This window comes from Canis lupus, chromosome 4 (genome assembly GCF_003254725.2).
Source record: "Canis lupus dingo isolate Sandy chromosome 4, ASM325472v2, whole genome shotgun sequence".
NCBI classification, from domain to species: domain Eukaryota; kingdom Metazoa; phylum Chordata; class Mammalia; order Carnivora; family Canidae; genus Canis; species Canis lupus.
This window is the reverse complement of record NC_064246.1, coordinates 51,670,057-51,692,873: the sequence shown is the minus strand read 5'-3', so window position 1 is coordinate 51,692,873 and position 22,817 is coordinate 51,670,057. Positions and strand designations below refer to the sequence as shown.

At 37.6% G+C, this 22,817-nt stretch overlaps 1 protein-coding gene and 1 long non-coding RNA gene across 2 annotated transcripts in view; both read right to left on the bottom strand.

Moving 5' to 3' along the window:
* Positions 1–2,776: 2,776 nt before the first annotated feature.
* Positions 2,777–22,817, bottom strand: part of LOC112651658 (uncharacterized) — a 21,687-nt gene continuing 1,646 nt past the window's right edge. Inside the window, exons 4-6 of the mRNA XM_025434969.3 lie at positions 22,590–22,689; positions 17,168–17,328; positions 2,777–3,217 (exon numbers count right to left, since the gene is read on the bottom strand). Coding sequence (XP_025290754.1) covers positions 3,085–3,217; positions 17,168–17,328; positions 22,590–22,689 — 394 coding nt within the window. The 3' untranslated portion in view covers positions 2,777–3,084. The remainder of the gene's footprint in view (positions 3,218–17,167; positions 17,329–22,589; positions 22,690–22,817) is intronic.
* Positions 16,441–17,156, bottom strand: LOC125754982 (uncharacterized). The gene is made up of 2 exons (XR_007410268.1): positions 16,801–17,156; positions 16,441–16,741 (listed from the first exon to the last, which is right to left on the bottom strand). It is a non-coding gene; the product is annotated as an uncharacterized LOC125754982 (long non-coding RNA).

The following is a 22,817-nucleotide window of genomic DNA, read 5'->3' as shown; positions in this document are numbered from 1 at the left end:
AGTTTAGCGCCACCTTCAGCCCAGGGCCTGATCCTGGAGTCCTGGGATCGAGTCCCATGTCGGACTCCCTGCATGGAGCCTGCTTCTCCCTCTGCCTGTGTCTCTGCCTCTCTCTGTGTGTGTCTCTCATGAATAAATAAATAAAATCTTAAAAAAAAAAAAAAAGGAAAAAGGGATTAACATGGGAAAATCAAAGAGAGGAGAGTTCCAGATGGGGCCCTGGGAAGAGAACAGAATAATTGGAGCTGTATCGAGAGGGGGGCTTAGGTCAGATCAGATAGACCCTCAGAGGCCATGTCACACCATCTATTACACAAATACTAATAGTACACAAATCCCAAAGGGTAATGAAAAACCACCAAGCATTTTAAGCAGAGGCCAGAGGTGCTAATTAAGGTGACTCTACAGCCTGGGTACTGTATAACTCCATGGAACACAGCTGGCATTGTCCCTGGTATGGTACAACATTGCCTGCCTGCCTCCCTGCAGGTGACATAATCAAATTAGAATTTTTTTAAAGATTTTATTTATTTATTCATGAGAGACACAGAGAGAGAGGCAGAGACACAGGCAGAGGGAGAAGCAGGTTCAATGCAGAGAGCCGGACGTGGGACTCAATCCCAGGACTCCAGGATCACCCCCTGGGCTGAAGGTAGCATTAAGCCGCTGAGTCACCCAGGCTGCCCTCAAATTAGGATATTTATTTATTTATTTATTTATTTATTTATTTATTTATTTATTTATTTTATTATTATTATTTTTAAAGATTTTATTTATTCATTAGACACAGAGAGAGAGGCAGAAATACAGGCAGAGGGAGAAGCAGGCTCCATGCAGGGAGCCCAATGTGGGACTCGATCCCAGGTCTCCAGGATCACACCCTGGGCCGAAGGCAGGTGCTTAACCCCTGAGCCACCCGGGCTGCCCAAATTAGGATTTTTAAAAGATCACTCTGGGTGCTGTGTGGAGAATAATTCCAGGGCCAGAGTGGAAGCAACGTGATCATTTAAATGGTTAATACAGTCTTCAATCAAGTGATCTAGCATAGAACTTGTGATAGAGAAAAGTGAACAGACCATATCTGTGGTTTCCACAATCAACATCTGAGGTCCAGGTAGATTCCCAAATTTGAGAGAGTAGCCTGATTTAAATGGTGCTTGAGAAAAATTAGTCTTCCAGACAGTGGTGTACTGGGGCGGACCTGTAGCAGCTTGTACTGGCTCATGAAAGCTGAATATACGCATCTCTCTCCAATTCTTCATTCAGTGACACCAAGTTGATAGTTTGAAATCTACCTTGGTGGGGGTATTTACACCATGGAAATTGGAAAGTGCTACAAACAGAGCTTCTTTCCCCCCAAAGAGCTGGTTGTGATACTTTTATTAGCACACCACTGCTTCCAGCTTTTTTTTTCATATCTAACAGTAGTTTATTTTTTATAATTATTTTTTAATATTTTATTCAAATTCACTTTGCCAACATATAGCATAACACCCAATGCTCTAGATTTTTAAAAATATTTCAACACTAAAGAATCACTACATAAGACATGGTAAGAAGTGGTGGAACATGCATAAAGCTGCTGCAGTTAAAATACACAGGATGGTTATACGAGACACTGGGAGGAAAAATTCTGTAAGACTTGGTGGTTTATTAATGGCAGCAATTGGAAGAGAGGAGCAGATTGTATTTCTCCCCTGGAGAAAGGAATCATTTCCAAGCACATCTCTTTGGAGAAGATTTAAAGAGAACATTTCACAATTTGGTTCCCTGTCATGTGTATTTTAAACGTCCCTGCTTCAGCTGTCAAGGATTTCAAGTGTCTCTTTAAAATTCCACCTTATTGTAGCATAGAATCTGAATTTTATCATCATTTACTGGTATAGTTAACTGAATGGAATAATAATTGAATCCCAAACTCTCAGTCACTGAGTGTAACTGTCTTGCTAACACAAAAACACTGTAGAGATCTAGAGAACAACACTTTTTAAAACTCAAAAATGCTTTCCAATTTGTGAATGTTGCAGAATCAAGGCAGCATGTGTGAAGACTGACCCAGGCCTTTTTTTTTTTTTTTTTAAAGATTTTATTTATTTATTCATGAGAGACACACAGAGAGAAGCAGAGACACAGGCAGAGGGAGAAGCAGGCTCCACACAGGGAGTCTGATGCGGGACTCGATCCCGGGACTCCAGGATCGTGCCCTGGGCCAAAGGCAGGTGTTAAACCGCTGAGCCACCCAGGGATCCCTGACCCAGGCCTTAAATGGATATGTTGGAAAGTTCATATGAGGGTTTCTAAAAGGTATTAGGAAAGGAAGTGGAAGATATTAAGATATAAGAGATTGCTTTAAACATTTTTTTCCATGAAAATAAGTGTTCTGTAGAATTTATAACTTCTGTCTTAAGAATAATACTAAACACCTTTTATCATCAACTTGTACATCCTTAACAGTTCAGAAACACTAAATATGTTAATCTTAATATAAAAAGGTGAAATACAAAAAATAGTTTTATCTTTTCATCTTTAAGTAAACTTCTGTTGAAGGCATACTTAGTAACAAGTATTTCCCTAAATCCTAGAGATATAAAAATGAATAAGACTACCTTAGGTTTGGGGGATCCCTGGGTGGCTCAGCAGTTTAGCATCTGCCTTCAGCCCAGGGCATGATCCTAAAGTCCTAGAGTCCCACATCGGGCTCCCTGCATGGAGCCTGCTCCTCCCTCTGCCTGTGTCTCTTCCTCTCTCTCTCTCTCTCTCTCTCATGAATAAATAAATAAAATCTTAAAAAAAAAAAAAGACTACCTTAGGTTTGTGCATAATAACTGAGGAAGACATGGTCATGAACAGATTAGAACACCATGAGGACAATGCAGTTCAGTATTTAGAAGATATGGAAGCCTAAGAAGGGGCACATAACTTGGAGTTGATTGAACATAGGCAGCTTTCTGGAGGAGATGACACTTAGCTGAATCTTAAAGAGTAGGGAAAAGCTAGATGAAGTATATGTATGAATGGGGGAATTTCAGGTAGAGGGGAGAGCATGACAAAAAAACACAGAAGTGAGAAATAGCAAAACAATCTTTAGATCCTTACCTGAAAAGGCAGAAGGAAATAAGGAGAGGAGGCTGGAGACCTCCAAATTCTCAGTAGCATACCAAAGAGGAGGCAATTGGAATGGTCCACTCTGGGTGTAGACAAAAAGGGAGTGCATTTTCTGTGGAGTATTTGAAAACAATAATAAGAATGACTACATTGCCAACAATTCTAAATAATGAGAAAATACTCCCTTCTGTCAAGTGGCCACTCCCCTGGGTAGAACACTTTATGTTCGTCCTCAAAATGTGGAGCAAAGAAGTGACATGGTCAAGTTCCTGAGCTGTGCAGGTACAGAAATGCCAGCTTCAGTTATATCTAAGAAATTCTTTCTTTACATCCCCATTCCCCATCTCAAACAAATGGAGAGCTCTTCCACTGAACATCCTCAGAGCACTGAGCACTTTTCCTTAATAATCTCATCAGTTTATAATCATATCTACCAAGTGAGAGAGCCAAAGCCAGAGACAGAGAAAGAGAGAGAGAGAGAAAGAGAGAGCGAGAGAATATGCAGGAGAAAGAGGGAAATAATAGGTTTGTAGAAGATACATAGAATTTGGGATAAGTTGACTTTTTATTGGCTTGTGGGAGATCAAGAAGAGATATATAGCAAACACACATTGATCTGGACTGGAACTATATACATTCAGGAGTCAGCATAGAAGTGGTAGTTAACTCACTGGGGGTAGAAGAGGAACCTGGAAAAATAGAGAAATAATGGTCTAAAGATAGAATGCCAGGAAGCTGAATATTTCATGGACAGAAGACAGAAAGTCTAAGAAAGAGACAATGAAGGGATGCTCAGAAACCTAAGAAGACTCTAGACAGCACAAAATTGTGACCAGACTTCCCAGGGCCAAGGAGGAGAGAGAGAATTGGAGATAATGCAAAAGAGATAAATATTGGTAAGTGTCTTTTTTTTTTTTTTTTTTGGTAAGTGTCTTTGAGAAAGAAGTTGGAAGAACTCATGGTATGTGTTGGGAGGTAGCTAGGGGGTTAAAAATGCAATTGCAGAAACCCTAGAAAGAATTGAGAGTGACACTCTCATCTGGTAGCTTAAATGGGTTTATGGGCCCTTATTCTAGTCCCATAATAAGTTCTGAAGGGGACAAGACCTCAGAGTTTATCCACAGCCCAGTGTGGTAGGGAGTAAAGTAGACATGGCCTCAGTGTGATTCAGGGAGTAAAGTAGAACCAGTGAGTGTCCTTCCTTGCCTCAAAAACAGCATGGCCCTAGCAAAGAGACTCACCAGACCAGAAAAGACAGAAACATGGGTGGACAGATGACCAAAGACAGATGGGATAATGCACATATCGAAAGATATCATTGTCCTAAGAACTGAAGCCCATGTGGGGTGGGCCTCCCATGTGACTCACTCTAGCTAAGCCTGTGTTTACCCCCTACCTCAGAAATACTACCTCAGAAAACTTGCATTATCAGAAGCTAAGTTTCTACCACTGGTAGAATAATTACAAAAAATTAAAATTAAGTTCAAAGATAGAAAAATAAAGTTCTATTTCTTGCATATTTTATTTCGTGGAGTCTGTATTTTATCACAAAAAGATAATAAACTAAATCCTCCACTCACTGGGTCTTTTCTCTGTATGGACACTGCATTCAAAAAAGTACAGTCTAAACAGCTAAGAATGATTTAAAAATGAAATGAAATCCTGAACTTTAACTTGCATTACTTAAACATCTTTACAGAGGATCCCATTTCTTTTTTTTTTTTTTAAACAAGTGTTTTATTGTTGTTATTCTTCTAGGGTTTTTATTTTTAAGTAAGCTCTAGGCCCAATGTTTTGAACTCACGATGACCCCAGAATCAGGAGTCACATGCTGTACCAACTGAGCCAAGCAGGCAACCCCAGAGGATCTCATTTCTAACCCCCAGGTACATTTTTCCTGTGTCCTTTTGCTGTCTTCCACATTTCTCCCACAAACCATATTGGTTTGGATTCTGTCATTCACAACTCTACCTCCCCAAAACTTTTCTTTAAAAAAAAAAAAAAAAAGATTCTTTATTTATTTATTCATGAAAGACACTGAGGAGAGAGGGAGGCAGAGACACAGGCAGAGGGAGAAGCAGGCTCCGTGCAGGGACCCCACATGGGACTCGATCCTGGGTTCCAGGATCACACCCTGGGCTGAAGGCAGAAAGACGCTAAACCACCAAGCCACCCAGGGATTCCCCCCAAAACTTTCCTTCTGGGGAAACAGTTCATGTTGATATTTTGCTTTCTAAATTCCTTAATCTTTGTATTCTAGTTCTTTAATCAATTCAATTTCCCTTTCCTTCTTCCTCTTCCCCTCTCCCTCCTACTCTTTCTTCCTTCCTCCTTGTTGAGATAGGGAGAGATTGTGACTAACCAGGCGAAGATAGTATCCTTTTTATAAGAGGCTAGTGGGGGAAAAAGACTAGAAACACTGGTTAATTTTTAAACCACATCTCTTAGAAGGTGGATAAACAAAAAGATGAAAATGTGTATTACCTGAAATTGTACTATTGTAAATATGTCTACTACACTTTCAGACTTTTTCCTATGCATTTATAACATATGTACATTTAAGCTCCAAAAAGTAGCTTCATAATAACTCTTGTAGCCTCCTTTCATTATATGGTGAATGTCTTTTTCTCTCAAGCATGGACTTTGTGTCCCACTGTTAAGACACTTAGGTTATTTCCTGTTATACAATTATGAACACTCTTGTCCTTTGTCCATTTGTGCAGTTATCTTCAAAGGATTAATTACTAGGTGTGATCATTCTGGTCAAAAAGTATGCATATTTTATATTAGTTTTCAAGGCTGCTAGAACAAAGTGTCACAAGCCAAGAGGCTTAAACAATAGAATTTTACTGTCTCACCGTTCTGGAGGCTAGAAATTGACAATCAAGCTGTCAGAAGGTTGATTTCTCCTGCAGGCTGTGCATAAGAATCTGTTCCATGACTCTCTACTGGCTTGTGGTGGTTCTCTGGCAATCTTTGGCCATCCTTGGCTTCTGCTACATTACCCCAATCTCTCTTTATTTTCACATGGCATTCTCCCTATTTGCTTGTCTGCGTCCAAAATTTCCGTTTTTATAAAGACACAGCCATATTGTATTGGGGGGTGTCACCCTATTCCAGTATGATCTCATTTACCATAACCCTATCTCTAAATGATATTCTTATGTGTTAAATGTTAGAACTCCAACATAAGAAATTTGGACATGTCTTTTAAGACTTTTAATATGTGTCGGGCAGCCCGGTGGCTCAGTGGTTTAGCGCTGCCTTCAGTCCAGGGCCCAATCCAGGAGACCCGGGATCGAGTCCCACGTCGAGCTCCCTGCATGGAGCCTGCTTCTCCCTCCGCCTGTGTCTCTGCCTCTCTCTCTCTCTCTCTCTCTCCCTCTCTCTCGTGAATAAATAAATAAAATCTTAAAAAAAAAAAGACTTTTAATATGTGTCACCTAATTTTTAGGGTGCATCTTTGAGGGATGTAAATGAGGTAGCTACTGACAGAACTTGGTATGATTGATTATAACTGGGGAAGTGGTCAGAGGAAAGGAGTAGCACTGGGTGATGTCCAAATATTGGCCATGGGCAACTGAGTAAAATATAGTAGAAGTATACTGGAAGAGGGGGTTTAGTAGTTAAGTTTTAGACATACTGAGTCTGAGACATTATAAAAAAGGCAAGCGAAAATGTCTAATAACTAGCTATATATGTGGGTCTGGTGTTTAGAAAAGACCCAATTTGTGAATCATCACTACTTCAGTGGAAGTTGAAAGTCATGGGGATGGATGAAATCACCCACTAAGGTCATCCAGTAACATGAGCTAAAAGAGGAAACGACAGAATTCTTGGCACCCCAATACTTAAAGCATGTTTGGAGGGTGAGAATCTTATGTGACTGGGAAGAAAGGTTTCAAGGATGAGGACATAAACTAATACTTGAAGGATGAGTAAACCTCAAGGGAGACAAAGGAGCATTTCGTGCTGAGGGGATGGTTTGATCAAAGGGCTAGAAAGTGGGAATGTGCACAGCACAGCCTAGAAGTATTCAATAATCTGATGTGGCTGAGACAGCAGTATAAGGGGGCAGGGAGTGGAGAAAATGAGAAGATACATTAGGGCCAGACATGAGCGGTGTCTTGTGCCTGTTAGTGTGCAGATCCATTCCCTGCCCTTTCCTGCTTGCTTACCTCTGTGTCACAGGGCGCTGACCTTGGTAGCCCACATTTCTCAGGCTGCCTTGTCCGCTGGCTTTGGTTAGGTTTGGCTAATAGAGGCACAGATGGTAGACTAGAGGGCAGGACGAAGAGGAGATTGTATTTCTTCTCTCTCTGCTTTGGGCAGCATTCCTGGCAGTGACTGTGTCTTCTTCATGGTTGAGCTCTTGCTGCTCACACTCTACCATGGCTCCAGCTTTTTGGCAACTCTGGTTGCACAGTCCATCCAGTGGTGCAGAAGGCTCTTCCTCTAACTTCTAGATCCTACCATATACCCTGGTTCCTAGGTTCTAATGACATTATCTTCCTTTTGTCTTCTTCCCCAGGGATGGCTGCAGCTCCCGGCAATTGTTGATTTCTGATATGCCTCACCTTCTCATTTTCAGCTCTGCCAATGCTCTATAACTAGTTCTTTACATTAAATTCCTTCTGTTGCTTCCAGGTTTTTTTTTTTTTTTTTTTTTTTTGCTCTTATGAACAATGTTATAAGAAGCTTGTTCATATGTCTAATGGAGAATTTGCCCAATAGTCATTTTCCAGGGTGTATACCTTGGAGTAGCATTGCTAGATTGCCTACCTTGTGTTTTACACAAGAGAGAAACAAACCCATATGAAAATGGATTCCTACCTAATACCATAGTCAAAATTTAATTTCCATGGATCAAATATAAAAGATAAACTTGAAAGCTTTAAAAGAAAATATAGAATATTTTTATGACCTGTGCTAGGGAAAAATTTCTTATACAAGATACAAAGAGAACCACCCATAGTGGAAAAGGTAAAACATTAGAATTAAGAACTTTTGTTCAACAAGGCATGATAAAGAGAATGAAAAGGAAAAACATAACTGGAAGAAGATAGTTCACAACACATATAATGCACAAAAAATTAGTATCTATAATATGAAAAAGACAATAAGAAAAAGACAAACCATATAAAAAATAGGCAAAAAGATTCTTCATAGAAACAGAAATCCAAATGTCCAGAAATGGGAAAAAAATCTTAATCTCATAACTAATCAGGAAAGTGCAAATTACAGCCATAATGAGAAACCATTTTAACTCATTAGACTGGTAAAAATGTAAAATGAGATACTACCAAGGTTTTGACAAGAATGTAGAACAGGGTAACTGATATTCTCTTCATGGAGATATAGTTTGGTACAATTTTTTTTAAGATTTTATTTATTTATTCATGAGAGACACATAGAGAGGCAGAGACACAGGCAGAGGGAGGCTTCCATGCAAGAGCCTGATGTAGGATTCAATCCAGCAACTCCAGAGGCAAAGGCAGATGCTCAACCGCTGAGCCACCCAGGCATCCCAGTTTGGTACAATTTTAGAAAGCAATTGGGCATCACATCACCCAGTAGAGTCAAATAAGCACAGATCATATACAAGTGATTCTATTCCCAAGTATAAAATTAAAATATCTGTTCACGTGTGAAGCGAAAGATACCTATAAGAAACTCTGATGTATAATAGCTCATAATAGCTTCCCATAGACAAAGACTTTGGGAAGATTCAAATTTCTATTGACAATAAAATGAATAATAAAATTGTGATCTATCTATGTCATGGATTTTTTTATACAGCAGTGAAAAAGAAGCACACACATAAAATGGCTGAACCTCAAGAGTAAAAGTAATTACAACATGCCATATATGATTTAATTCATGTAGTTTAATAGACAAAACTGAATACTTCAGAGGTATATATACATTTGTGGTGAGCAAAGAAAGGCATGCTTAACACCAAATTCAGGATGATGGCTCTCTCTGGGTGGAGATGGGACCTGTGAATATGAACTATGATAAGTTTCTGAAGGAAAGGATTGTGTTTCTCTGGAATTCATAATTAAGGGCCTCAAGTAGTCTATGAGTTTACAAAAGCACATTTGAGCTGATAGCTGAAGAATAAAAGTTAATTAGAACAATGCTTCTCACAGATCCCCACCAATAACTGTGAGATATAATGGTATTTCCAGTCATAGATTTCTATTAAAAATACAATTTTAAGCAAATAAAAACAAAAGACTGCCCATTGGAGTTTCTGCCCTTACAGAGAAAAGACAATATTTTTAGAAGCTTAGCCTATTCAGAGAGAATTTGGAGGTTTCAATCTTTTTTAATGCAAAACATGATCATCAATATGAAAACTGGTGACCATTAATAAATACCCAGAAATATCCAACTCTTTACTTGGGGCTCAAAGAGAGACTATGAAGAGATATCCAAGCATTTAGAACAAGTTGAGCTGATGACTGATATTATAAGAGACTTAGGGGACACCTGGGTGGCTCAGCGGTTGAGCACCTGCCTTCAGCTCAGGGTGTAATCCTGGAGTCCCGGGATCGAGTTCCACATCGGGCTCCCTGCATGGAGCCTGCTTCTCCCTCTGCCTGTGTCTCTGCCTCTCTCTCTCTCTCCCTGTCTCTCATGAATAAATAAATAAAATCTTTTTTTAAAAAAATAAGAGAGACTTAGTCTTTAAAAAATGCATCAGAACAAGGGACCACCTGGGTGGCTCTATTAGTTAAGCCTCTGACTCTTGATCTCAGCTCAAGTCTTGATCTCACCGTTGTGAGCTCAGCCCCCTCCCCACCTAGGGCTCCATGCTGAGTGTGGAGCCTACTTAAAAAAATGTATCAGAACAAATTCAGTTTCAAGTAGCTGCCACCAAAACAATCTTAAAAGTACAACAGCTAATGAACAACTCAAGGTGGCAATAAAGCATGGATTGGAAGAAAATGCCTACCTGCAGGAAAGCATAAATCTGCTTCTAAAAGAAGCTAGATGGTTCCTGGGGCCCCACACACAATAAAGGGGTTTCCTCCAAAAAAATAAAATAAATAAAATAAAATAAAATAAAATAAAATAAATAAATAAAATAAATAAATAAAATAAAATAAAATAAGCTAGATGGAAAGAAAGAGCAAAAAACTTAATAAAAAGAAAAACTTCCCAAAGATAGGAGATAGGGCTGCAGTTCTTAAACAAAAGAGCATTGATGAGATCTTGGAACTGGACATAATGAATGCATCAGACAATGGAGATTTCACAGAATATTAACAGAGTTTTTAAATTGAGGTAAAAGTCACATAAAATTCACCACTTTAAAATTTACGAATTGGGCACCTGGCTGCCTCAGGGGTTGAGTGTCTGCTTTTGGCTCAGGTTCTGATCCTAAGGTCCTGGGATTGAGTCCTGCATCAGGCTCCCTGCAGGGAGCCTGCTTCTCCCTCTGCCTGTGTCTCTGCCTCTCTCTGTGTCTCTCATGAATAAACAAATAAAAGCTTTTAAAAAAAATAAAGTTTACAATTCAGTGTCTTTTACTACGTTCACAATGTGTGTAACCATCCCCACTCTCTAGTTTCAGAACATTTCATCATCTCAAAAAGCAACCCCATACCCAATAAGCAATCAACTGCTTTCCCAAGTCTTGCCTCCCCCCACCTGGCAGCAACTGTTCTTCTTTCTATCTCTACGGATTTGCCTATTCTGGATATTTCATATAAATGAAATCATACAATATGTAACCTTTTTTATCTGGCCTCTTTCAGCTAAAATAATGTTTTCAAAGTTAATCTGTGTATCTGTTCCATTTTTTTTTAATGACCAAATACTATTCCATTTTATTTTATATTTTTTAAAGATTTTATTTATTTATTCATAAGAGACATACACACAGAGAGAGAGAGAGAGAGAGAGAGAAGCAGAGACACAGGAAGAGGGAGAAGCTCCCTCCATGCAGGGAGAGCCCAACGTGGGACTCGATCCCCAGCCTCCAGGATCACACCCTGAGTTGAAGGTGGTGCTAAACAGCTGAGCCACCTGGGCTGCCCCTATTCCATTTTAAGAATCTACCACAGTTTATTCATTCATCCACTGATGGACATTTTGGGTTGTTCCCGCTTTTTGCCTGTAATGAATAATGCTATGAACATTTGCATACAAGGTTTTATTTTCCGACATATTTTTACTTCTCTTGGGTATGTTTCAGAATGTAATTGCTGGATCATACGGTAACTCTATATTTACCATTTTCAGGAAGTGCCAAATTGTTTTCCTAGCTGCACCATTTTTCATTCAGACCAATAGTTTATAAGGGTCCATTTCCTCCACATCCTTGCCAACACTTAATTTTTTTTTTAAGGGCTATCATAATGGGCCTGAAGTCTCATTGTAGTTTTGATTTGCATGCATTTCCCTAACAACTAATGATGTTGAGCATCTTTTTACAAGTTTATTGGTCCTCTATATATCTTCTTTGGAGAAATATTTAGATCCTTTGCCCACTTGCAATTGAATTATTTGTCTTTATGTTGTTGAGTTGTAAGAGTTCCTTGTATATTCTGGATACCAGACTGTAATGTAATAAAGGATTTGCAAATATTTTCTCCTATTTTGTGAATCATCTTTCCACTTTCTTGATAGTGTCCTTGATTCATAAGGTTTTTACTTTTGGTAAAATGCAACTTACCAATTTTTTTCTTTTGTTGCTTGAGGTTTTGGTATCTTGAGAAATCATTGCCTAAACCAAGGTCATGAAGATTTACTTGTGTTAACTAAATGGAGTTTTGAAGAAACTGGATTTATGCGACTAAAGTAAATGTGTCTTTAAAGACTATTAAAGAGGCAACCAAATATACACTAAATTATCTGTAGAAGTAAAAACAATAAGTGTACTTAGAGATCATATTAAATGGTCATAAAAACTCACAAGCTTCATTGCAGTCAGAATAATCCAGTTTTAAAGCAAGATTCCGGAGCTTCAGCAGAAACTTAGTTCTAAACTGCATCAATAAAATAAAATGACTATGGAGAACTCCACCTAAAGTGATTTACTATGGAAAGGAAGAATCTGTCCAAAGCAGATGAAAAGATCCTTTATGCATGTGAAGAGATGGACACCTACAGAATACAAGCCAAGTACTTTTAGCAAATCAGAGAGAACCATTGGATCTTTGAATATCAATTATAATGAAGAAGAAAAAATGCTCATGATATTTGGTGAGATAGCTGAAAAAAAAAAAAACAGCCAACAAAAATCCATACTTCAGAGAAATAATGATATAGGAAGAATTAAATCTCAACTTTGCAAAAAAAGTATATTTATGTCCCTGATATTCTAAAGGGGGCATTTGGCAGAGGCTCAAGAGGTGCTGGAATTCCCTGGTATAAGGAAGGAGGTCCATTAAGTTGGGGTGGCTCAAAGATTGAGGATCTTGTGCCTGTGTGGACCACATTCCTCAATCAGGCCAACTCCATCCTGACACAGCATTTCCTCTACAACAGCAAGACAGAACTTGTCCTGGTGCTCCGCATGCTGGCAGATGCTCAAGACCTTCCTTGGACAACTCTGAGACATATACATTTTCAGAAATATAGGCCAATAGAATGATGCCACAGATGATCTTGGTCATTTAATAATACAAGATTCAATCCTCTCACCTGAATGGAAGGCAGCTGACCCAGGCTCTGTTCTTCTAAGTCACCCTCCTATCAAAGGTCAGATATCACAGGTGGGTCCCAAGAAATAGTTCCTGACAAGAGACCTCCCATCACGTTCTTTTTTCTGGGAAGCCAGTGTGGGCCTCCTCAAGAATCTCTTCCACAGAGGGATTGCCCATGGCCCAGCACATTCTCCACTGGCAACAAGAAACATCTCTAAACAAATGCCGGATTTTGTTTTTTTGTCCACACATGAAAACAGAAGCGAGGCACATTCATAATTGACCTAGCCGTCTAATGAGCCTATTTCCAAAGATCAGAATCATAGGAAAAATGCATTTTTGCTTTCTCCTAAAGTAATTTTGATATTTTTTCTGAGGTTCACTGCTATTAAGTGATCATTCCATACCTCAAGTGGAAGATGGAGAAAATTATCATTCTTAAGATACTGTTTTATTACTGTAGATTATTTAAACATGAATCTTAAGAGGAAATTGCTTCCACTTTATTCTATTTGTAGATATAGTTATTACGGTATTTTTGTTATTGTTGACAAATCCACTAAAATAATCCAGGAACACAGCAAGAATTTTGCCTTATGAAATAATTTTGAGTATTTTCTCTTTTAGTCTTATTGCTGTTAGTTAAGTGATAATACAAGTACTCAAATGGAAACATGATAGAATCACAATTCCTAGGACAGTGTTTCATAAATATACATTACATAAATAGGAGTTTCATTAGTAAATTACTTGCATTTTATTCAATTTCTACATAAAATATATTATTTTTGATATTGCTATTAAACAAGTCTCTTCTACTGATCCAGAAAAACACAATAATTTTGTCTCCTAAAGTATTTTTCAATTTTCTCTTCTTTAGTCTGTTGTCATTATGTGATTACACAATTGCTCAAATGGAAGCACAACAAAACTGTAATTTTTAAGATAGTGTTTTAAATTTATTTAAAAGTGAATGTCATTTTCTCTGTCTCTAGATAGTCTGAAGATAGTATTTCAATTGTTTAACTTAAACTTCCCAATAGTATGGTCATAAAACCATCATGTCCATATTAGTTGTTACAGAAGAAATCTGGAGAAAATGGTATCAGGCAGATGTACTAACTGTTGATTTGAAACAAAAGTTGATACATGTAAAAAGCAATGCCAGTGAGATGTCTGTGGATGTTAACTGTCCCAAGGTTGCATTCCCCAGCAGAAACTGAGGTCAGAGGTAGAGCACAAGCAATGAATTCTAGTTTTAAACAGACTGCTGCCAATGATTTTTCTCAAACCATGAGTCAAATGCTAGAACATACTTTGCCATTTTTTTCTTTTAGGACAAAAAAATTTTAATCTGACTTCCATAACATTGTTGTGAGAATTAAATAAAATAACACATCTATGGTGCTCGCAGGAATAAATAAGAGCTGCTACCATTATTAGAAATATTATAATGGGAAAGTAATGAAGAGAAAAAAAGCTACAGGTTAAATTCATACCAAAAGAGAATAATAATTGTGACTCATGTCAAAATTGGGGTTATTAAAATGTAATCAAATTCAGAGGGTACAATTCTAAGAAACAGTTTAATGGAGAGACTCATGTTAATTTAAAATATGAAACATGTCAATATTTGAGACCTATGGAGTAATTTGGAGTGGTCCTCTTACAAATGCTAGTAACAGCAACAGCATAAAATACATTTGCAGATGGCAAAATTTTAAATTAATGTAAATCCAAAGAGCTGTGATATGGAGAGAAAGAAAATGATTTGCTTATTGATACAATGTGACTATCATTAAGCAAGATAGTGGATAAATGAATACTGATACCAAATGAGCTAGAATTGGTTGAGAAAAAGAATAATATTGAAGAGAATTGACACCACTAACTGTCAGGGGAGAGGACACTTTGGGAGTGTCTGGCCCACAGAGAGGCCTCTTCACTAAGAACCCTCCACAGCACACACAGGGCAGGCTCAGGGAGAACCCAAAGCACAGAGATAATGTGACCTAAGTTAGGCACTAAGAGCCTCTCAGGATTTGGGGATTTAGAGGTGAATGAGAGAGAGATTGGGAGTCAGAGTCATATTAATAGTGGTACTTGCAGGATAAGTAAGGTCTGTAGATTTACTACGGAGGACCTTAAACTTGCCTTGACTCCTGGTTCAATAACATCCAACTAATTCCCCATGCCAGATATTGTGCCCTCTGAGCCCCATATTTTTGGCTCAGGCTAGCCCGATTAAGTTTCCATTATTTAAAATCAGAAAAGATATTTCAAAACAAATCATCTGAGGTAATATTTATGCAGCATCAAAAAATGTACCACTTTTACATTATCAATGAAAATCTAAATAGTAAGTGTAAATTCTCTGTAAAGTCTATTTCAATGTGAATAATGAAGCTCTGGAAATTCCAGAGAAGAGAAATGTGGACAACAGAGAGGTAATAATAGTTAATAAAAAGAAAGAACATGGTTTTTCCATTTGGCTTTATGACTAATACACTATATGATCTTTTTATTTCTTATTTTGCAAGTGGAAGAATGATGGAAACTATGTAACAATCTAGTACAGGTCTATACTTTGTTGTTTGGGAACTATTGAATTAAATGCTAGAGATTCTGAAATATAGAATTCAAAAAAATATTTTGGTTATTCAATAAGCTCATTTTTATAAACAGGGATTGTGGTTAGGGGAAATTGATTACCTCAAGGTCAGGAGGATAATTTTAGGCAAGACTGCTCCTAGAACCCTGTATAATGCTCTTTGGACATAAACACATTGCTAAAGAAATGTTTCCTGACAATTGGAAATATGATGAATAAAATAACAGTAGTCTATTCATTACAGATAGCTTAATGGTAATCAAAACTTGCTTTGTCATGCTGTAAATGTTTAGATTGTAAAAGTCTAGACATTTCATTAATATTTCTTGAAGAATGGGAGATACTAATTTATCCATTTATGAGTCACCATGGATGTAAAAAGACAAATAAATGAAATTGCCCTCATAATGTGAAATGCTGCAACATAATAACAATTTGATGTTCTTGTTTAAGATTTCAAATTGAATGTTGATTAGTTAGCAATATATTATACTAACATTTTCATTTCAAGAAATAGTCCATTAGTCTAGAATTTGTGGATAGGGACATTCGTAATTATTTCTCCCATGATTGAAAAGATACCATCTCTTATGCACGAACTTTGGATATAAACAAGAAGCACAAGCTTTGTCATTAACACTGGGCATGGGAAACTGCCTGCAGGACCAACTACAGGGGCCTGTTTAAGTTTCATTTACAGGAAAATTTCTCTTCTTGATATTTACCCTATAAAATGATGGCAAAGTTAAATGAATCTGGATCTTCTGCCACTCTGTAGTCTTTATGGACTTTTTTTTTTTTTTTTAAAGATTTTATTTATTTATTCATGAGAGACACAGAGAGAGAGAGAGGTAGAGAGACACAGGCAGAGGGAGAAGCAGGTTCCATGCAGGGAGCGTGACATGCTACTCCATCCCGGGTCTCCAGGATCACACCCTGGGCTTCAGGCGGCACTAAACCGCTGAGCCACCTGGGGCTGCTCTCTATATTGACTTTAAAATTCTCACTCCACTTATCAAATAATGAAAAATAAAATCAACTTTCTTTTTTTTTTTTAAAGATTATTTATTTATTTATTTATTCCTGAGAGACACAGAGAGAGGCCGAGACACAGGCAGAGGGAGAGGCAGGCTCCGTGCAGGGAGCCCGATGCAGGAGTCGATTCCAGATCCCAGAATCACGCCCTGAGCCAAAGGCAGATGCTCAACCGCTGAGCCACCCAGGCGTCCCTAAAATCAACTTTCTATAATGAATACATATTATTTTCATAATTGGGAGAAATAAACTTTATTACTAGAATAAGCGGAAGCGAATCACAATTTTTTTTCCTACAGTTGGTATTTTTAGATCCCATATTAGGTTATACCTACCAATTTTATTTTATTTTATTTTATTTTTTTTTTTTACCTTTTTTTTTTTTTTTACCTACCAATTTTAGGCTTAAAATTAAGTTCTAGGGATGTACTGTGCAACTTTGTGCCTATAGTTAACAAGAATATATGGTACACTCAAACATTTTTTAAGAGGATAGATCTCATATTAAGTGTTCTTAATTCAATAAAAAATTAAGTCTATGTCATATACATGTTTTGTTTTTAATGAAAACAATGAAAAAAATTTAAATCTCTTTTCCCAATGATAAAAGTAATAGACTTCCAGGTCTAGGACAAGAAGGAGTTGTTGCACTCCTCCCCATTCCTTCTGCTAAGTACAACTAAAAACACTGGATGGCATTATGAAACAAATACATGAAGACTCTAAAAGATAGAAAAAAGGAAGACTGGATAGTTACCTCAAAAGACATGGCAGGGAGTTCCCTGGGTTTTCCTTTTGCTTCATATTTCTCAGACTGGGTGCTGGAAATGCAAGCAACCTAGAAACGCCAGCAGGCTCAGACAAAAACTGCCCCCAAAAGTCTGCTCTCTCTAGACAAAGGACCAGGAAAGGCATAGCCTAGCAAGGAAAAAAATCATTCAGTTAATAACCACTCATACAGAAAAAAGTTAACGTGGGAGGCCTGAGCCATAAAGTCTTGCTTGTAAGGTTGGCCTTTGGCTAATCATCTGGAATCTTCACTGATAAAACAGTTCCCTACATTGATATTAAACTTTCCCTAAATTATACAGATGTCTCACTGCACCTAGACTGTTCATGCAAATGATAATGGTTTATGTTATACACTTACTTTCCTTCTGGGAGTCTGGAATTGGTACTAGGCAATGAATATCTATATGATTAGCCCCCAAAAAACCTTGGGCACTGAGTCTCTAATAAACTTTCCTGGAAGACAATACTTTATACCTATTATCATAATTCACTGATGGAAACATTTAGTGCATCCTGGGCAATTCTATTGGGAAAGAACTCTTAGAATAGCGTGCCTGGTTTTCTTTAGACTTCACTCCATAAAACTTTTCCCTTTGCTGATTATGCTTTGTAATCTTTTGCTGAAAATATCATCAGAGAATACAACTGTACATTGAGTCCTGTGAGTACTCCTAGTGATCACTGAACACGAGAATGTTTGTGGAGACCCCAGCACACTGCCATACTCCAACCAAGTACCACACAAAAAGTGATGGTCCCACCCCCACCTTTGTCAGCAATATCATGCCAGACTATAATGAGGTACCCCAGCCCCTCTACCAGGATGGTGTCAGAGAAAGCTGAGTAGAAAGCTAGAACTTTTACCATCTTCCAGTGGTAATGAGATCCTCCCCTACACCACCCATAATGTCAGTGGAGGCCATGTGGGGAGTAGTGACCAGACATCCTTCTACCTCCCAACTAGGAAGGTATCAGTGGAAATGGAAACCTGGTAGAGAACTTGAACTCCAACTACTATGCAACAGTAATGAGGTTCCCTTTCCTGCCCACATGGGTTGACAGGAAGGGCTAATGGGGATAGGTACTAGTACCACAACCAAGAAGTTATAAGGTGGCATCTCCCTAACCCCACCCTGCAGTATCAGAGAAAGCCTATTACAACAGAAGATTTAAATAAGATCCAGAGTATCATAATACCAAAAATGTTCAGGCTACAATAAGAAGATACTTGTCAGACTAAGGAGAATCTCAATTTGAATGAGAAGACAACAAATGTCAACACAGAGGTAGGATAGATGTTGGAATTATTGGACAAGGATTTTAAAACAGCATAAAAGTATTTCTTTTTTTTATAAAAATGTTTCAATAAACAATTATGAACATTCTTGAAACAAAAAAGTTTCAGCAAATAAATGGAAGATATAAGAAAAGACAGGTTGGAAATTTTAGAACTGAAAAATCACCATATCCTAAAATAAAATTTAAAAAAAATTAGTGGATGGGCTCAACTGAAGAATAGAGGGTTACAGAAAAATCAGTGAACCTGAATACAGATAATAGAAATGATCCAATCTGAACAATAAAGAAAATAGTTAAAAAAAAAAAAAAAACAGTTCTGGGGACCTGTGGGCTATACCAAAAGATCTAAGATTTGTGCCAGTAGAAAGAAGGTGGACTTGAAAAAGTACTTAAATAATTTTTGAAAAACTTCCCAAACTTGGCAAAAGACATAAACCAACATAGTAAAGAAGCTAAGTGAACCTCAAACAGAATAAACTTAAATACATCTCCACCAAGACGTATCATAGTCAAACTTCCGAAAAAGAAAAAAAATCCTGAAAGGTGCAAAAAAGAAACAACTTATAAAGAGTAGGAAAGAACAATTCAAATGAAATTTCTCTTCTGAAACTATGAAGGCCAAAAAGAAGTAGCACATTTTTCAAGTGCCAAAAGAACTATCAATCCAGATTCTATATCCAAAGAAAACATTCTTTAGTAATGAAGGGGAAGTCAAGACATTCTCAAATGAAGGAAGTCTCAAGGCATTTGTCGCCAGCAGACCTATCCTGATAGAATGGCTAAAAGAAGTTCTCTAAATAACAAGTGAATAATAAAGGGACATTAGGAAGAAAGAACCATGGAAAGAGTGAAGACATGGGTAAATACGGATTAATCACCAAGGGTTAGGAGTGGTAAGAGGAGGAATAAAGGTGGGCATAAATGGGTAGCACAAGGTATCCTTGTAGTGATGGAAGAGTTCTGTATCTTGACTGTAGTGGTTATATGAATCTATATGTGATAGCACATGACATACATGCACACACATTGTACCAATGTCAACTTTTTGACCATACTAAGGCTATGAAAAACATAATCATTAGGAAAAAACTCAGTGAAGGATGCACATGATCTCTCTCTTTGCAACCTCCTGTAAATCCATAATTATTTTTAAACATTAATATAAACTATATATACAAATGTATATACATCTAAAGCATAGAAAAGACTTGCAAGGATAGGCATAAAAATTATGTAGTAAAGATATATCTGTATTATTTGAATTTTTTTAAAAAAAGAATGCCTTCATGAATTCTTACATTAAAAAGAATGCAAAATTATTGTAAAATATCCAAACACAGAAAAACATAAATAAGATGAAAATCACTTGCTCTATGATGCTATCAAGAGATAATTTCAATACACTCATTTAACAACTGAGTGTATCCCATGGCACCATGAACTGTTAACACTTTGGTGTATATCAGAACTTTCCTGTGCATCAAGAGCCATACACAGATTATAGTCATTCATGGATATGATTATTATACACATAATATATATTATATAATAAGCTCTCATTACTTGATGTTCTATTCATTAATATTCATCCATTCAGCAAATATTTGATTACCAGCTTTAGCCAATATCATGTTAGACTCCAAGAATATAATGGTGAATTAATCAGACAGGGGCTGGTTCTTTACAAAGTTTACAGTACAGTGAGAGACTGTCATTAAAAAAAAATCTGAAATACACAGTTATAGATTGTATCAAGTTTAAACAAATGTAAACAGTGTTTTGAAATGCCCAACTGTGAAAGGAAAGGTATCTTGATGGCAAGATACCATGGCATGTTTATCATTGATGGAAATAAACCAGTAGAGAGAAAGATTAAAAATACAAGTGCTAGAAAAGATATTAGATTTAAAGAAGGCTGAGAAGGAAGGAGCCAGAGCACAAGTATAAGGGTTGGCTTCAGGTAGAAGGAAATTGCCAAATAAAAACAGAAGCAAAAGAAGCAAAGACAGGTGCAGATATAACTTAGTTCATAGATTCAGAGATCTTAAGTTGAGGCAATTCCTCTGTGAGATCTTCTATATTCCTTTTTTTGTTTGTTTTTCCAGGGAGTGAGGGGCAGAGGGAGAAGAAAAGAACTTCAAGTAGGCTCCCTGCTGAGCCCAGAATCTGACACGGGGCTTAATCACATGACCCTCAGATCATGACCTGAGCCAAAATCAAGTCAGATGCTTAAATGAGTGAGCCACCCAGACACCCTGAGACTTATTTTCTTATCAAAAATATAAGGCGATGTCATTTGCCAAGAACAAGCACGTAAACTGGAAGATCTGAGGTTTAAAAAGAGTTGTGGTTTTAAGTTGTCATTTGGGAAAGCAAGCTAAATAGAGAAAGACAGTAAACTTGCCAGGCTGAATTAAGAGGCTGTGGAGTCTGCCCTATGGGACAGATTCTAATCATTTCAGCACACTGACTGCAGCCAGGGAAAAGGCAAGGGAACAGGCATTAGGAGAAACAGTAGCATTAACTTGAAAGAAAGAAGGGAAGGAAGGAAGAAAGGAAGCAAGAGGGAGGTAGGGAGGGAGGAAGAAAGGATTGTTTTTTGCTTGGGAGGAAACAAAATGCCCTAGAGACAAGGGGAAGGAGGTAAACAGGTCAGGTGAACGTGGCAGGATTTCTGGCTTGGGTGCAGGAATGTCCTTTAGCCTTCTAATCCAAACATGATCACAGTGATGTCAGCAGTTTATCATCTGATTTTATGAAATTGGTTCCATGTTTTAGTCTCTTAGACCTAACAACCTATCAAAACCCTAGGGAGGAATTCCAGGCATCTTTAGTTGCTGCAAAGAATTATGAGTAAGGCACAAGTATATTACTTTCCACACATTAAAAAGGAGGATCTAGTGAGCAATAGAAATTTAATTATTCTCTTCCTAATGGCACTTGTGGGTTGCTCTGAGCACTTTTTTTAAAGTCCACTTTGTATTTATTTCTAGTTACCAGAAGTCCTTTATTCCTAACATAATTTTTTATTTCATGAATATATAGCTAACTAGAAAAGGACATGGAAGAACTGAGATACGGGCAAATCATCTGTTAACTGGACTATTTGTCCAAAATACTCTGCTACCGGGGATCCCTGGGTGGCTCAGTGGTTTAGTGTCTGCCTTCAGCTCAGGACATGATCCTGGAGTCCTGGGATCGAGTCCCACATCGGGCTCCCTGCATGGAGCCTGCTTCTCCCTCTGCCTGTGTCTCTGCCTCTCTCTCTCTCTCTCTCTCTCTCTCTGTGTGTGTCTCTCATGAATAAATAATAAAATAAAATCTTTAAAAAAAATACTCTGCTACCATTATTTTCTAAGAAATACCACTCACTGTTCAACACTTGCAATTTTAAAATTATCTACACTTGAGTAACATCAAACTTATCAACCTTTTGTACAATGGCTATTTTATCATTAAAAAGAAGAATCTCTTTATGCATCCTTTTGCTTAGAATTAAAATCTAAAATGTCTTAGTTGACATTTATGACTAACAAAAACAAGCTTTTCTAGTAACAGGAAAAAATATACAGTGGCCAAGCAGCTGGTTAGCACATGAATAAAGAACAGACTGAGTTGAAAGAAAATAATTCATTCTGGAGTTCAGTCCCTTGTGTTTCGACCATCTTTTTTTGGCTGGACTGCTATTGTGTGATTTTTGTACAAAAATTTTTAACTTGGGGTTTTCCTTGCCTTTTTTTTTTTTTTTTTTTTTTTGAGAGAGAGAGAGTGAGTGTGTGTGTGGCATATGGGAGCTGGGGTGGAGGGGCAGACGGAGAGGGAGAGTTTTAAGCAGGCTCCACAGCCAGCACTAGTGGAGGGGGTCTCTATCTCATCACCCTGAGATCATGACCTGAGCAGAAACCAAGAGTGGGATGCTTAATCAACTGAGCCCCCCAGGCACCCCACTTCCTTTTTTTTTTTTTTAAGTAAGGAGGGTATACTTTTATTTCACTGAAAATGTTTCATTTTTTAAAAAAGCAGCTTTTCATACACTACTAATGCAATATGCAATAGAAATTACCAAAAGAAAAGAGGTAAGAACATACAATAGCGTTTGTCTTGTCTAAAAAGCTGGGAAGACACGAAACTTGGCTTTTTGCTTTCCTTCCATCGTGGCCAAAACGGGAACGTGAATTATTTACATCACTGTGAAGTAGAAGTAAAAATATATGTAATTCAAAGACTGGTGCATAGCTCAGACCAATATCATGTCAGCATTTTCCCTTCCACATCAAAATCTAAGTTTTATTTGGCGCCATATGCAACAATCTAGC